Source organism: Harpia harpyja, chromosome 11, assembly GCF_026419915.1.
Source record: "Harpia harpyja isolate bHarHar1 chromosome 11, bHarHar1 primary haplotype, whole genome shotgun sequence".
NCBI lineage: Eukaryota > Metazoa > Chordata > Aves > Accipitriformes > Accipitridae > Harpia > Harpia harpyja.
In genome coordinates this window covers 29,593,721-29,611,019 of record NC_068950.1, presented here as the reverse complement: position 1 = coordinate 29,611,019, position 17,299 = coordinate 29,593,721, and the positions used below count along the sequence as shown (strand labels likewise).

The 17,299-nt window shown below is 39.9% G+C and overlaps 1 protein-coding gene across 4 annotated transcripts in view; it reads right to left on the bottom strand.

Annotated features, from left to right (window-relative positions):
* Positions 1-1,146: 1,146 nt before the first annotated feature.
* Positions 1,147-17,299, bottom strand: part of MCOLN3 (mucolipin TRP cation channel 3) — a 52,220-nt gene continuing 36,067 nt past the window's right edge. For 2 of the 4 annotated variants that reach the window (XM_052802151.1, XM_052802153.1), the window contains 13 exons: positions 15,502-15,731; positions 13,540-13,707; positions 12,824-12,977; positions 12,257-12,341; positions 12,080-12,176; positions 11,400-11,499; positions 9,248-9,360; positions 9,018-9,167; positions 6,990-7,091; positions 6,755-6,877; positions 5,996-6,202; positions 5,499-5,628; positions 1,147-3,812 (listed from right to left, as the gene is read on the bottom strand). In XM_052802151.1, coding sequence (XP_052658111.1) covers positions 3,793-3,812; positions 5,499-5,628; positions 5,996-6,202; positions 6,755-6,877; positions 6,990-7,091; positions 9,018-9,167; positions 9,248-9,360; positions 11,400-11,499; positions 12,080-12,176; positions 12,257-12,341; positions 12,824-12,977; positions 13,540-13,707; positions 15,502-15,729 — 1,677 coding nt within the window. In that variant the 5' untranslated portion in view covers positions 15,730-15,731 and the 3' untranslated portion in view covers positions 1,147-3,792. Of the gene's footprint in view, positions 3,813-5,498; positions 5,629-5,995; positions 6,203-6,754; positions 6,878-6,958; positions 7,092-9,017; positions 9,168-9,247; positions 9,361-11,399; positions 11,500-12,079; positions 12,177-12,256; positions 12,342-12,823; positions 12,978-13,539; positions 13,708-15,501; positions 15,732-17,299 lie in introns of those variants that run through there. The other 2 variants (XM_052802150.1, XR_008237277.1) reach the window with 2 other exon arrangements.

Below are 17,299 nucleotides of genomic sequence, written 5' to 3'. Positions count from 1 at the left end.
CACAGCAGCATCTGTTTTTCCCCCCATCTGCCAGAGGTAAATTACGCCTTCACACATTTTTTTTATTGGAAAGGTATGAGCATATCTGGATTTGATTTCTTCCCCTTTTGCATGCACACTGTTTACCTTCCCTTGAAAATATGCTTCAGTCCAACATGGAAACTGGGACTTGGAAACAAGTATGGCCCCCACCTCTCTCTTCCCCTCAGCGTAACTTCATTCCGTTAAGAGATCTGAGCTCTGCTGAAAACAAGAAGTTCCCACTACCTGAACATATGCAAAACATTGGCATTGAAATGAGCCTTGGTACGAGAACAGCTGTTACCCAAGTTTAGCACCCCGCAACTTATTTTCATGAGGAAATACTAACGGTATTTTGCAGGCAACTCTTTCCAGAACCCAGTGAGAATCAGAACAAAGGAACTCTCTTACCCCTCCACACCTTCTTGGACAGCACTGAAAGCCCTGCTTTCCTTAGGATGGCATTTTTAAGCTTAATGAGTTTATCTGATGCTTTATCTGCTGCTTTGCTCTCCCCACCTGCATTTTACAGTCATATCTGTGCCTGCTTGATTGTATCAGCATAAAGACACTGATGTCTCCAGGATGCAGCTTTACATGCGTTACTAGCATCGCTAGTGCTGAGATCACTGATACTATTGAAGTCATGTGGAGGTTTTTTTTAGAATAGGATCACTGTCACACTTCTTGGCTCCACAAGGCCATAACCAGCACATCATATATTGACATGAAGTAAGGTTAAAAAGCCCCACTACACACACACAACAGCAGTGGCCACAGATCTCCTGGCAGAGCTGCACTTCATCTCAAATGCAGCCGGTAGGCTGGAAAACACAGCCTTGACTGGCTTCTTCTCAGGTGAGGGAAATAGGCAGATGAGGATCCTGAACACCAAGGATCAAGCAGGTCAGAAATCTGGACAGCAAGCACTTACATTGCCAGCAGCACTACGGAGGTGAACAATACACGCTTGAGTGTCTGGTTTTCTTAAAAAACAAAATACAGATAGGTATCAGATATGTCATACAAGCAGCATTTATTTTTCCAGTCAGAACTGGACATTTTGAGCAGGTGTAAGCCAGTAACCTTCCAGGGCACTGTTCTTCTTTCCCCTCCGTGTAACAGCCTGCACCCATGGCCAGAAATACGCAATTGCTGCTCTGCTAACTTCATAAGCAGTTGTCCCTTCTTTTCCTCCCACCCCTCCCTATCCTTTGCTTGCACATTCTTCTCCTACTTTTAGATAGCCCTCCCCTCTGGCTTCACACTCTGACCCTGCCCATTACTGTTTGAAGGCAAGTTGGCTTTCATTAACTCTTTCCTCCCCAAACCCACACAACTGCCAGCAGCGCTAAATTAAAAGCTGTGTAGTAACAGAGCATTGTTTTTCACTGAATTTCTACCTCGGCTGATTGACTTTTTAGCTGTAGCACAAGCACAAACACAGACTCTAACAGGGATTTCATTGCAAAACAAGCTTCACAGTAAAGTTTGCCCTTCAGGCAACAGAAACCAGTCTTCAGTGGCAGATTTCTCTTATTAGGAATTGAAAGAATATATATATAATATCTTTTCCTGCTTTGGGGTCACCCATTGTAGCTTTCCACACCTTATGCTCATACTGCAGGCTTCTATTAACATGATTTCTCCCTGCTTCTATAAAAGTTTGTAGGAATTTGATATTTTAGAGCTCTGTCAAATGTTGAAATTTGTTGCTGATTTTCTAAGTTAACAGTGACAAAGCATATGCTCTGCCCTGTTTCTAAATGAAATCAGACTACTACTTGCCTTACAACTGTATTGGCAAAGTATTCCATAGCTGTTTACAAAATTTACCTGCATTTTGAGCAAATTATTCTTAGCTTTCTCTTTACTCTGTATGAAAAAGCCTTGCTAAGAAGTCAGCCTTCTGCATTTCAGTGATCTTAAAGTGCTTGCCATCCTTGTCAGAATTCCTTGCACAAACTCTTTTATACAATAGTGATGTGCATGTTATACACTGTGTTGTCAAAGATCCATAACGAGTTTAATGTGTCAATAGAAAACACGTTCACTTAATACTTGCTTTTTGAGGCAAGGTTGCCTTGAATCACCTTGAAAAGCTTCAAAAGTCTTCAATCTTAGGTGACTGTTGGAAGACAAGGACCTCAATACAGGAAACTTTCAGATACTGTGAATAATCTGTTCTGCCTACACCTTGCATTTGGTTTGCCTTTGCTGAATTTGAACTTCATGTAATGTACGGGAGCATTTTTAGTGTAAGGTTTAATACTTGCTTATTTGTTTCTATGGCAAACTTTGAAACGCTGTTAAACAAGATCAACTGGGACCAGGTCCTCACCAGGGTCTGCAGGAACTATCTTGACTACAGGAAATGCAAATTCACACACTGCTTCATGCCAGAAATTGCATATGGCTATTAAAAAAAAAAAAAAAAAGCCCCTATATTAACCTGGCAACATATTTACTCTTAAAATAAATACTGACACACCCAATAGCTACTACAGCTGTAAATGTTTATTGTAGCACATTTACAATGTGTAAACATTCAGACAAAACATGTTTAGTGTCCTCCACCTTTGTGCACAGCGTTATACATTGTCACACACAGCTACAGAAATGTTGCTCACAAATGCAAGTTATGTAAAATATGCTTCCCTTTGGTCCTCTGTTCTGCTCCCAGAGTGAATAGACTATAGAAAATAAGGCATCCATTAAATGGTATCACAATCAACAAAGTATATAAACTAAGTTGTCAAAACTGAACTTTTATAAGATCTAATGTTTCAGACAGCCACTGACAGTACCAGGTTATTAGGTTGGTAGGAAACATCCAGTTTCTGAAGCGTGGAGAGATACGACTCTCAGAGACCTATCTTCTGTGTATTTAACTTAGTTTAGACTTCAGGTTTACAGACTTGTGTACCAGAGGAAGATTTCAAATAAAAAAATAGATATTTTGGAAGTGCTTTTGTCTGACTTTTCCTTTAAAAACATAAGGTCAGCACACTGTGAAGCTGAAGATTGTAACTGATCCTACCGGTGCTGGATATAGGAGAACATCTACACTTCTCCACTCAACTCACCCCTCAAACTTCAGTTCTGGCCTGGCATATCCCTGGCCTCTCTGAGAAGAGACTGCCACTTACATCAAGTGGTACTTATGTTTATAGAAATACTTAGTTTCTGCTCTCAGCCATATTTGACTGGCTTGTGCATCAATTCACTGTAATGTCTCCAGAAAAAAATGGCACCACACTTCATAGTTTTAGTTTATTTTTACCATGAGTGCAGATAAACAAAAAATGCTGAGGGCTCTAGAGTGACCTTTCATTCATTCAGTGACAGGTCAGCCATAGCTAGATAACGCCTGCAGTACTGAGGGCTAGGTTGGTGTTCAAAGTTGCAGTTGTCCAGCACTATTTCTACTTATAGTTGATAGTTACTGCATTTCTAGTCTACCTGCATAAACTAGCCAAGTCTCTGAATACAGACAGCTTTTTAATGCCCTTCGCATTCCAGCACAATTTAACTGAGGAAACAAATAGCACAAAGCTAATAAAAAAACAAACCCCCAAAACCCCTGAACTAGCAGTGAGAGTGCCTAATCAAAAAGACTGTAAGTTTATCACAAGCTTCTGCCACAGGCTTACACTCTTTTTCAAGAACAGCAAATTCAGACTTTAGGTATAAGATTTTCCACCAGCTCCACTGTCCAGTTCTTGCGATGTGTGCCGCTTTAAAGCCTCCATGATACACTCCCACAATCCATTAAATATGTTCGCTACAACCTGTATGGGAGAGGGGGAAAAAGTTGTCAGGTACATGCATCAGAATAATAGTTTCATTGTACAAGGAGCCTTAAAAATGCATCTGAACTATTTAATTACTAATTTGACATACACTGGTAAGCAACTGCTATGAACCACCATAAAACATTTTGAACATGTGAAAGAATTAAGAGAAGCCTTGTGTGTGCTGTAGGACCATATGACTATTTAAGGAGTGGAAGCCATAGAACCGATAACGCAACATCCCGCTCAAGATACTTATTTATTACTACAGATCATGTTTCAAAGTAAAACCAGAAGGCCACAGTACAGAACTAATGGAGCAATGTCCAGTATTTACAGGCAACTGCACAGTCAGCCCCTGGTCTAGCTTCTAGAGAAAGAAACACACTATTTCCAGATAAAAAAACCAGTCTGTAACACTAATGTGCACGGTATGAGGCACGCATGTGGATCAAGACATTCGGCATGAGGGTAAGATCATTAAAGCATAGGTAATCTGTTAGAAAACAAGGCTCTGAAACAAGTCACTTAAATGCCTACAGCTCCGTTTGAGTCCAGGGTGCTGCTGGCTGCCCAATAGACCTGAAGAGCAAGTTGCTTCAGAGCAACAAAGTTTTCCTTTTCAAATGCTCTTCTAGAGTCCTGATTCCCCCCCCCCCCCCCCCCCAGTTGGTGGGAAAAGTATTACATCCCCACCCTGTCCCACCTCACATTGGGTTTCTTGCCTGGTTAAACTGAGAGGTGTGTGCAGAAGAGGAAATATTAACATGTCCATGCCCTTTACCCAGGAGCAAGATGCCCTGCTCTGCTTTATCCCACACTTTCATCTCCAGTAAGGTTCGGGACTGACTCACTGCAGGCTTTGTTGTCTCCCTGCTCTGAAATATGTCCCCATCTCCCCCCCCTCATAAATCTATTCCATCTGGCATATAACAATATAGCACACCAGAAAAGCCCAATACCAAGGAGCTGCAAATGCCTTTGATCTTTTTAATCAAACTGTAAATATTTTAAGGCTCCCCCACCAAGTGACCCTTCAGCAAGCAAGACTCATTGCTGCCAGCCAGGTTAAATATAAACCACATATCCTGCAATCAGTATTCCTGAAGAAACAGAACTTCAAATAACTGAAGCATTAAGCTCTCCATAGTGGAAGTTAGGCAATGCTTTTCCAAGTGCTGTGATAGTATCTTAAACAGCGTGCTGTCTTAAAACCTTGGCAAGCCAATTTTCTCCCTAAGTTTCAGGCCTGCTACCATTTAAGCTAGGACACCTTACTGCACAAGGTATCATTAAAAAATGGATACGAAGACACCGAATAAGTTCTTCAAGTCCTGCCTACTGCAGTGAGTACAGGATATGTTAGTGCTTGCACACTATAGATACGGGGTTCCCAAGTTACTGTATATATTATCTAACTTTCTGTACTATTTTAAATTAAGAATCACTTAACATAGGAAAAAATTCCCTCACCTCTCCTAAGGAGTTTCTTGGCTGCAGACATTTTGCTAAAGTGCTCCATTCTAGAGCATTAGCAATAGTTTGGGATTTTTGTGGGTTTTTTTTTTTTCCCCGCCACCCCCAAAAAATTTAACTACTCTTCATAAACATTATACCAGGGACATTTTGTGGTGTGTTGCTTTTGCATATACCTTAATGTATAATTTTAATATAGGTACATACCATTACAACAACAGAAAAGAGATGCAGAACTCTCCTCCTCTAACCTGTACCTGCCAGAGTTTGGTAAGTCTTTGCACTGTGATATAAATCTCTGAAGTTCTGTCTCCGGAAAGCCATCTTGCTGGTAGTGCTAAAAATTGATATTTAGTTAAACCTTTAACAAGGCTAAAACATACAATAACACAAATCATCCCCAAACCACTTTTCAGACATTGCTCAAGTCTGAAATTAGAAGATTCACAGAATTGAATATGAAATTACTGCTTTTTAGTAGATATTTAGCTTCCATTGGAGCAGGAAATCAGATAGGCTTGTAAGAAAACTGAACTAGGGAGGGATTAAAAACCTCTCGTCATCACTCCACACCCTGAAAAGTAGCCATTATATTTATTCTTTAAATTGGCATGCACTGCAAGTCAAAATATTGAGGGAGATGAGTCTCAATAGCACCAATCTTGCATTTTTATTCCAAAAGAAGAGTAAGAGTCCATGCTTACCTTGACAGTTTCATACGTATCTGTAATGAGTGCAATGAAGAGACTCAGCACCATATAGATGAACAGACTGATGAAGGAGTAGAGGTAGATCCTACTGAATAACCAAACCAAGTAGCTTTTCTGCTGCATTTTTGCAAAGGTGGCAAACATGTCATCTCCATTGATCAATGAAAAAAGGCATTCGGAAACCATGTTCAGAGAGCGAAACTAGAGAGGAGGGAAGAAAGAAGACAAGGACATCTGTCGCAGCTTTATTTGGATCCAAAGACTGTACATAACACAAAGAAGATACACAGCTGATGACTGGCTGCCTCGGATCTCTTTGTACACCAAGGTTATGACGAGGTGCAGACAGCAAAACATTTGAGGAATGAGCAAAGTTTGTCACCTCCGGTACACATACACATTCAGTTCAGATACGCCAATTTCACTTTTAAAAGGGGTAAGGATAAAGTCTCCAAAGCTCTAGTCTGACACTGATGTTCTGCAAGATGAAAATTATTTCTCGAAATACCAGCATGTGATTGGGAGTCATGGCAGCTTCCACTTCTGACTCAGAGCTTTCATAACTCGAGGAAAGTCTGATTGAGTCATAGAAGTCAGACTCCTCAAACAGAGCAGCATCTTGTTGAAGATGCACTATTTTTATATTAAGGGAAGTCTTGACATGGAAACTTAGAAGACAACAGTAGTAATCTCTCTTTTGTCTGGAATCCAGTCTGTTATTCAAGTTGTCCTTTTTCATGTTAAGTACATTACCTTCACATGGTATGGTCCCAGTACAATCCATCCACAGAAGCAATAGCCCAGGTAGATCATAGCAGCGCAACAGCAGAACCTCATTACATTGGGTAATGCTGCTCGCAGTGTTAGGATGAGAAGCTGCACAAAGCAATGCAGAAAAGTTAGAATTCAACCAGGCATTTCTTCCAGTCCTCTTATAGCAACAAACAGAATAAATACCAACAGCACGAAGATCCCAGGAGATCCTTACATTATACTTCTGAAAGAAACCTAGGTAGCGAATGACTCCAAGCCACACAAGCATAGTGGATGTTCCTAGGAGTATGCTACAGACATCATAACTTGTCAGACTCTAAAAAAAAAGACGACAAGAAAAAAAAAAGTTCTAAATTGCAATTCTCATTACTACAAAGATCTGTTAAGAAACATTGTTTTCCTTGGCAATCTCTCCCATTAAAAATTAGTTTGGGGCAATATGCATTAGAGGGCAGAAGTCCTGCCAAAAAGCAAGGGCACTTTCAAGTGTAACTCATTTCACATGCCTTTCCATATGGCTGTTTGTAAAACAGATTCTGACAAGACAAGCTTCATTTGCAAGGCCAAGAGCGCAGCTGCACTGCAGGTGCAGAGACACCCCCTCTGTACCTGGCTCACCGAGACCCACAGAGTGGCACTGCAAACATTTTTATGCTGCTTCCGGACCTGTGGCAACTGCTTCTGGAATCTGCATCGACAGATTTCTCAGAGCAGCTTGGGAATCTCTCCACTGCATCCCAATGGACAGTGTAGACGTGACTTTAGAACTGCAGAGCAAAGAAGGTTCTTCCAGGACATAGGCAAAGCAGTTTTTAAAGAACAGCATGACTTGTCAGCAGAACTCAGGTAAATACTAAGGAGGATCTTGTTAGGTAGCTGGCAACTGTGAGATGTAAAAACTTACCAAGGAGAAGACTAATTAGCTTCTAATTAATTCTAACTGGAGCTTCATTTATATTTTAGTGGCACTTCATCTTTTTTTTTCCACCTATACACACTGGCCTGTTTTCATCCAAGTTAGCGTATACGCTGTTCCCTGAACTGCAGCTCTACTCTGAAATGGATCATGACAGCTTACTTGAATAAGTTTTCACTATTTTCTGTTTTTATTCTTCTAAGAGTTGACTAATCTTATATAATAGCATAATTCATTTGCAGCTTGACAAAAACCAAACAGGCTACTTTAATATGAACTTGTTACTCAGCCATTAACTTTCACACAGTAACATGGAACAAGATCTTGTTGTTATGGTCCACAAGGCTTGCAAAATGAAGTGAAATGTGTCTGTAGAGAAGAGTTTTAATAAAATACTCTCTTAGAAAAGAAACATATATCAATAGATGTATTTATGTGTCTAAGATACCCGAATCCCAAATACAAGGTCTTACTCCAATCTTGTTCTCATCTTCGCTTCTCCCAAAGCAGGATGGAGTTCTCTTATCTTAGCCAACTTCCTCATAGCTTCTTTCTACTCCTAAGAACTGAGTTTATAGTTCCTAAAGTAAGATAGGACAATTTGTACAGGGCATTTATGATAGCCAGGCTGTCACCAGATGGATTTCAAACCCATCCTTTCATCACTACTGTCCAAAGTCTATTGTGTTTAATGTCACACTTCAAAGTCTGCTACAGATTTGGTGAACATTATCTGAATATTAAAGTGCTTCAGGATAGCATATTATAATAATTTTTCTTCCCTAATTATGGCTGCACAGGATATGTTTTAAAAAGATTTTTATTCTATATCAAGTTTATTTTAGAAATTGAAGGCCTAGAACCTGGCTGTGGCTGACTGTTATCTACATGTTGGAAACCAGAAGCTGGGAAAGCAGTAAAGTGATGTTTAGAGAGAGACTCTGCTAGCTAAACGCTTGTTAAATGGGGAACAGAAAGTTAAATGCTAAATTTCAAAAAATCCATCAAATAAGGAAATACAAGTGGTCCTAATGGGGAAGAGAGGAAGTCAACAGTCTTAAACTTTCAGAGATTAAGTTCATTTTATTCCTTGGAGTCACAAAGGAGCAAAGATAATTAGAACTATAATATCTAGTGATATTTGGAGTTTTCAAATCTTGCAACTGGAAACAACGCAGCTCAGTTATAATGCCAGAGGAGAAGACAGTTTTAAAATTTCATGTCACTCAGAATCAAGTATAGCCAGCCTAAAGTCCTCAGAGATTTAAACCTAGCTGGGACAGAAACAATCAGTTTTGCTTCCACCTGACAGTGTAAAAAGCTTACCTTGGCTTGTATCTCCATCTTTAGAGTTGATCCAACAATAGTTAAGACATCGCTAACCATAATCAGGATGTACCATCCGTTGACAAATTCCATTTGATCACTGAAAGATACTTCTTTCTTATAATAATATAGGAAAAAGCTTACAAATTCCTAGCGGAAAGGAGGAGAGAAAAAAGTTAATCAGACTTACGCAAGACCTGAAGACTTTCCAAGGAAAGAGTTATACCCACCCTTTGGAGATGAATTCCTTTAATCACTGATCGTGTGCAAAGGATCAATGAGGCCAGACAAGTCAATATAACAAAAGCATCAAAGATCATCATGTAATGAGTATTCTTCTGTACTGCAAGAACAAAAATGTACATGTTTACAATCAGATGCATTTCATCTTGTTGACCATTTTGAGTATTGAAGTAAGGATCAAGTTTTGATGTTAACTATGTTTATACAACTGAATTAAGAAAAATCTTAGCATTTTTCCCACAAAAGTTTATCTGACATATTCTGAGAGACACAAGTGCATCTGCACTACAGATACCACTTCAGTTAATTTAGGAAGGTTGATGCCACATCAAAAATATACCAGTGTGTGAATGGTTCTTACAGCACTGCAGAATTAGAGGTAGGAGTTGTCCCTTGTACAAGCACTGGAATGGCCTTTGGAGTGGCAGAACTCGTCAAAAAAAAAAAAAAATCCCAGGAACTTTACAGTATGTATCTTCTCTTCCAGACCACTATTTGACTATCAGATAGGTCTTCTGTCCTAGAGCAGTGCAGGTAATTTGCAGTGCTGTTCAGCTAGCCAAGACCAACACTGAGCTAGATATGGAGTTCTCCATCTCTTATGTTACTAAAATTCACATTCTTGATCAACTAAGGTCAAATTTTGCATCAAACCTACCGCTAGACCTCTTTTTGGTCTTTATACTTATCATACAGCTGAAACTAGATGAGACAGTATAAGGATTAGATTTTTAATGCTAAAAGAGTGATTGTTTGAGAAAAAAAATGAAACAAACTAATGCTAAATTTGCAAGAATATGCAGTAATTCTCCAAAAAGGGACACTGAAGTTCTAGTTGACTTCACAAACTGCGCTACTCAGAAAAAGCCCACCTACTACTTGATTATACCAATGTCACTAACACATGTTGCCATTTAAGTTGGTTTTGCAGTGTAGTCCAGAACAGCAACAACTTGTTATTGTCCAATTGCAATCATTACCTTTGTATTTTTCCTTGGCTTTCAGAAAATAATACAGGGTACTCCAGGAGATGATTTTGAAAACTGTTGTAGGGGCAATCTACATACATATCAAATGTGGATTGTTACAGAAGCCTGGTATCACAGCTTTCTTGTACTGGTGCACTAGCAATCTGTTAGAGGTAGCATGCCATCTGGTGTGCATTTATAACATGGCAGCTAGCAAAGCTAGTTGATAAAGAGCGTTTAGTGGAATACGCGTTTGCAGAAGTGGTGTGTTTTGTACTCTCTGATGCATTTCATTGAATTCCCAAAAATTACTTCCAATCTGGATCTTTAAAAAAAAAAAAAAAAACAAAAAACAAAAAACAAACTTTTTTTCACTACCAGCTCTTCATTTCCTAACATAGGCATAGCAAAGGGGAAAGTGTCAAAGTAGAAAAACGGACCTGATTCATCCTATTGCTTACTTCAGCAAAAAAATTTAAAACAAGTGGAATTTAGAGTCCTGGAGAGCTTCTGACTTTCAAAGAGATTATTTTTCTCTAATCAAAAAAGATCTCAGACAATGTTTTGACCAGACCCAATAGCTGCCAACAAAGGGTACTCTTCTGAGAAACTATTTCAGATAGATTATTTAACCATACTGTGCATCTCAGTTACACCCAAATACATGCCAAACAACATTTAAGCAGCAGTAAGAGTCTTTCTAACCATTCCACTCTAGCAAGCCTTAGCAACAGTGCTTCCTTATCTTTCCTGGTGCTAAGTCCTGAAATAAGAGTTAATCAGTTTCAACTTTCCACCACTATCATGTGTCCTTCTGTTGCCTGGTGCTAGAAGGACAGTTCACAGCCCTACCTGAAGCAATGAGCAGTGTAAGTTCAGTAGCCAAAACTAGAAGGATGCACAGTGAGGCGTAGAAAAATTTTGGTTTGACAGTATCAATGGTGCAAGGTTTGAGAACGGCTAAGGAAAGTAATGGTGTGGCTGCATTCCCAGGATTTCAGATCAGAGGTTGAAGAACAAGAATTCCTTAGAAAATCAGGATTTAGAGCACACCCACTAGAGAATGTATGTCAATAGTGCCTCAACTTTTAATAAAGAAAAAGGTTAACAAACATTGTGCTAGTGTGGCAAAAGTTTAGCATGAAAATTTGAACACGTTTATGTCACTTACTTGATCCAGAAACATGCCAGTCTTTACATTCCCTGATCGCTATGTCGTTGTCTAGACTTATTTTAATTCTTCCACTATGTGCTTTATTATCAAACACTATCTGTATTAACACACAAAAAAAAAGGGCATGTCTTTTTGAAGTTAAACCATTACATCTGTAGCACACTGTATTGCTAAGCTTGCATAATCACTCAGAATAATTATCCTATAGGAGAAGTTACAAAACTTGTTTAAGCTTAAGGTAATTCCAGTTTATTCAAGTAAATGCTGTCAAAGTGAAAAACAAATCTGGTGAACCATGTATTTGCCACAAATTGCTTGATCAACTAGATACAAGGCGAAATTCTTTTAAACTACAGCCTCATTCCTCTATGACCAGAAAACAACCTTTCCTAGAAGCATCTGTCTAAAGAGAAGAGGTTTATGCTTTCATTGTACTTCAGATGGATTAGAGCACAAAAGGCTGTAAGCCAAGCAAGTGCTTCAGGACCACATCACAAGCACTCAAAGCTTAGCCTCCCACAGTCACAACTGGCGGTTATTTACAGGGTACACTAAGACACGACAGTAATCCAGACACCACTGGGGACCAGTCAATGGTGCCCAACGCTCTTCAGAAAACACCTGCACTGACTGTGTACAGTTTTGAACAGAAAGACACGTGGCAGGCTTCCACGTACCGTCAGAGTGAAATCATAACAGTCAGGGAGCTCGTGGTGACGAACGGTCTGGAGGTTGATTGCCTTCAGATTGAACATGAGCTGCACCGTCACCAGTCTGCAATAGAGCTTTGTATTAGCTTTTCGCAGGGAAAATGCACAAATACCCTAATACAGAAGGTGCCGACTCCTCCTCACCTGTGGAAATCCAGAGTGAAATTCAAATTGTGCTTTCCCACTGTTGTGTTGTCTAACGGCATCGTTGGCTCAATGTACAAGCAGTCTGCAATGGATAAGTACTCACAACAATATCTCATGGGTTATCACGCTCTTTAACCATAATCTGCCTTTCCCACTCCCGAGGCTGTAAAGAGCTGTTGACTATACCAGACAAGATAGCACACATGAGGAGTCATTTGGGAAGCTAGTTGACAGATACATTGGCTTCCCTGAACACCAGCCAAGTTACTCATCGTGAATTCACAGGGAAGGCTCCTGAAATTAGCCCAAAATACTTGTATTAGATGGCCATCACTGCTAACAGCTCTTCACTTCTTTTGTGGCAGTAGACATATAAGACTGTTACCTTGGAGGTGAGGGCTAGAGGTTAGTTACACAGTAGTTTTCTTGCCAATTTTGGCTGGTAGTAAGTTCAATACAGATCATGTGATAGGACTATACAGTACTGCGGATTTTTTTTAAGGATTTATCATAAATCTGGGGTCCCTCCTCCCAAAGAACTGATACAATAGATAGGTTCATCACCAGTCACAATCTCTGGGTCTATATCAAAGGTGTCATTTCCAGGACAGATGGTTCCTCGCTTGTAGAACTGCTGACACACAGCCAGAGCTGTTTCTTCTGCTCCCCTCTTCTCATAAGCATGGTTTCCAACAGAGATGTTGGGCAGCTGTAAGTACTAAAGCTCAGAACAAACAGACAAACCAAATCAGATGGCACCAAAACTGTTAGTCTCTGGAAAAAAAAAAAAAAAAACCCACCCCCAAAAAACAAACAAACCCAAACCAGAAGTGTTTGTATCTGTGCCATAACCCATCTTTTTTATTTAAAACGTCACCTAAAGAACTTGGAAACCTACAGCACGCTACAGCTGAGTCCTGAAATACTTTAAGGTAGTTGACAAAAACAGTAAGTGCGGGATTTGGATCTAAATACCTTTTTGCTTATTATTTTTTTCTCTCTACAATCCTTAGTAGAAAGCCTAATTCACTACTTGCAAAGAACTCTGGCTCAAATCCAAGGCCTGCATTTAGTGCAGAATTAGCATACTGATTAGCTTTAAGGATGTCGCCACAAGTACAATGTTCTGGCAGTGATAGAAAACCTAAATGAGTTGAGACTCTAGTCTTAAGCAACTGACACAGAAGTTCCATTTCAGACACCATCAGGGAAGCTGGAAGAGGAAAAGGTACCCAGGTAAAGAGCATATATATTGTATACATTGCAACGACAATCCTTACCTGGTTTATTGCAAAGAATATCTGGTCATAGACATCTGTTTGTGTATATACAGCATAGGTATCATCCATTCTGTCCATGTATCCTTTCAAGAAGAGATGTTTGAATGCAACAGTGTTCTCTTCTTTGAAGGCAACCACCATTTGATTGCTCAATCCAAAAACCACCAGCTGAAAAAGATGTTTATATTTCCTGTTCGAAGACAAAGTTGGCTTCTGGATTAACATACAAATCCTGTCCTACAAACAGCCACTCTTTAGTCATGCTGGTAGACACGGCAGTTACACACAGGCTACTCCATTTCACAGCTGGTCAAAACGAAGTTTGATTTTAAGGAAACAATGGCCTTCAAGAATGTTCCTTTAACATGTTTACAAGCATCTTGTCCAAGGACTCGCATTTTTACAAAGAAAAGGATACCATCTCAAATTCAAGCTACCTATATACTGTTACACGTGCTTTGTTAGTTCAGCCTGACATTAAGATGACTCACCTTAGGGAGTATCAGTGCTCCTCAGCCAAAAAGGCAGGACAGGACTTAACTAGACCCCAGATTGAAGTCCTTACTCCAGTGCACAAAAGGCAAATTGAGGACAACTCAAAAACAAACATCCCTCCCTCAGGTTTGGGTGAAAGTTGCTTTGAGAATAACTGATCAAAACTGTGCTTGTAACAGGATAACCTCTGAAGCTGTTAAAAAAATATATTGCAACTGTTCACAAAAAGTTAGTATAAAACCCTGCTGGCTACTATCTAGGCTGGAAAAGGTTTCTAGAAGAATGTGATGTATTGTTTGTGGTAGCTCACAATTCTCTTCAGTGACTATTGTTTCAAATCTAGTGTCAGGAATATTGTGAAGAAACTCATCAGAGATAAGTCTGAATCAGTAGTCTACAGATTAGTTTTATGGCCATGATGCAAACTGGATATGTAGGTTTTGATAGGATAACTCAGTTACAGAGATACTAAAATGCTCTGTGGACAAGCTCAGCATGCTAGGCACACAGGAATACACCAGCAAATCAACAGTGCTGAGACTGAGTTACCTACAAGCAGATTTTCTCTGAAAAGACTAAATCAGCATTAGTTTCTTTCTTATTTAGGTTCTTCCACCATCAAGTTTTATTTCTAGTTGCAAAATGGAACAGATGACAATAAGAGGATGATGATACATTTAAAACTGAAGCAGTAAGTAAGGAATACAAACATGCTGCCAGATGTATAGCAGGAGAACTACTATTTCTGCAGTTTGTCCCATCGTTCATGCAACTGTGGAAAACATTCTTCTCTATACTTGTATTGTCATAGCGCTGACACCACCATAAAGGTGAATCACATGCGGGCAACTCTGAAGGATCATCATCTGAGGTGTTAGAGAGGTTTCATGAAAGACCTTCTTCCTCCTTAACCACAGAACTTTGAGACAAACAACTGTGTTTTGGGCAGCAGACAAATGTGTTATATGAAATCTATGGTGCGAGGCTGGGTGAGAGGAAGAATGGGGCAGAATTTCCGTGTTTTTTCAATACAAGAGTTTGTATACCATACATAAGACACAAGCAAACCGTGAAAAAGCCACCAATTTCAGTTCTCATTACTATGATATTGAAACACAAGTGACTGTTCCTTCCCTCAAACACACACTCGAGTGAAGAAGGTATTGGAGGGAACAGACATGTAAGGATGCCATCCTTGGCAGGGGGCGGAGGGGGGGTAGTGAAATAAAAAGTCAAGTTGAGCCCTTAAACATTGTTCCTTTCATCTCCGCTCTTAGGAAACCTATTTTTTCAGTCAATAGTTTCAGGAGAAAATTATGCCATCTGAGATCTAAGCTACATATGTACAACTAGGATAGTTTTGCAGTCTAGCCTCTTCCTGTCTCTGCACCACACCATGTACAGCATTTGTCACCTGCACTCATTTGACCTCCCCTGGACTGAGTCCCTGCTTGCCTAGTTACTCACCTGAACAGTAACCATTGCTATTTTGAGTAGCTGAATCCCAAGTTTCCAAGGTTTCCTGCCCCGGGCCCAGAATTTCTCACATGGGTTCATGAAGAAGAATTTTAACTTCCTTCTAAGCTGGTCTTCCAAAAGCCCCTCCTGTGATACTGACAGGTGTCGTGTGTAGCTGCAAAGATTTTCATCATTGTGAGCACTGTGGCTGCTCACAGCCACTTCAGGATTTTCCATTTCTGAAATGAAAACAAGTCCATGTCAGCTGGAACACATGCAAGCGTGAATACAGATCAGTCTGCACTTGACAACCTGGACTCCAAAAACGTTGATCTTCTGTGAAAGGCACTTGCACGTTACACTGAATTTAAGACCTTCCTCACAATATTGCACATGTTCTGCAGAACCTGAAGAAAAGTTTGGGCAAGCTCTTAAATTTGCAGATAGGCTGTCAGAACATTTATTCAATAGCGGAATTTCTGTCCCTTTGGAATTATGGAGTCACTTGCTGAAAACTTCTTCCTCTCTCACTTGCCAACAACATCATATATGCAAAAAATCCTGACTCATTTCCTTCTGTGTCCAGAAGAGTACCAAAAGCCTCTCACGAGCGTTCACTCTTCTGGAAAACTTATCTACTTCTGTAGCTAGTATTTTCTCCCACATCTACAAGCCTGCTGTCCAGTACTTGAAAGAAATGGAATTTTCAAGACAGACAGCATTTTTCTTAGACACTAGTATTAGCATCGTTCACTCTTGGAAATGGAGACCCAGCATGCCAAACTGCAATTCAGATAAATTACCTGAGTGCATTAACTTGTCATTTATTGTATCTATGTTTTTCAGCCATAAAAGACTGAATGCAAACCAATGGTGATCATGAACCAGACAAAAAGACCAAAACGTAATTGTATTCAAGCATCATGATTAGCTGAAGAGGCTCACATTTTAGATGAGGGGAAAGATTAGAAGAGAACCTTATAAACACAGTTTGAGATGTTATTCTCTATAGTATTCAATGTTTAGATGTTAATCTGCTACTAACTTCACTGACTCCCAAGTATTTTATAAATGCTTTATAAAGTACTTAAGAGGTAGCCAGGAGTGTTTATTTCAGATAGAAGATTGTTGACATTAAGAACAGAGGAGACAGCCTAGGCTGCGAATAAATTTAAAGATGTGCCATATTAGACAAATTATTTTTAATTTGCATAAGAAAAGTTTCTTATATAACTCAAAAAATCATCACCAAGATTAAATTTAAAAAATGCATAGATCACATCCACTCTCCTCAAGCAGCCACTGCACACACAAGAACACAAGTCTGTCTTCAGATACAATTCAAGACCTTGCATTTCCGCAGTTGTCAGAGAGGGTGAGAAAAATTTTGAATCAGCAGTTTAACACTAAGAATAGGCCCATAAATAGGCTTTAAAAAAAAAAAATCAGCTCCTGTTTTATCAGGTCTCCACTGTCCTGCGGGATACAGTATGCCACAGTTTCCACTCATCTTTCTTACAGCTGATCAATGATTTCTAAGTTAAGTCCCACTCTGATACTGCAATATTCCTGCCATTGTACGTGCTTGATTTAAAATAAATAAATAAATGCTTCTTGACCTCACGGTATCGGCTTGAGAAGACGTTCCGGACGAACATAACGCACAGGAAGTCTTTTCTCATTAACCTGCGCGGAGGCAGCGCGGGCTGTACGCACGGGCTGCAGGGCTGAGGCTGGCGCAGCCCCGGCCCGGCACAGCGCCCAGCCCGGCACGGCCCCCGCACAGCACAGCCCCCAGCCCGGCCCG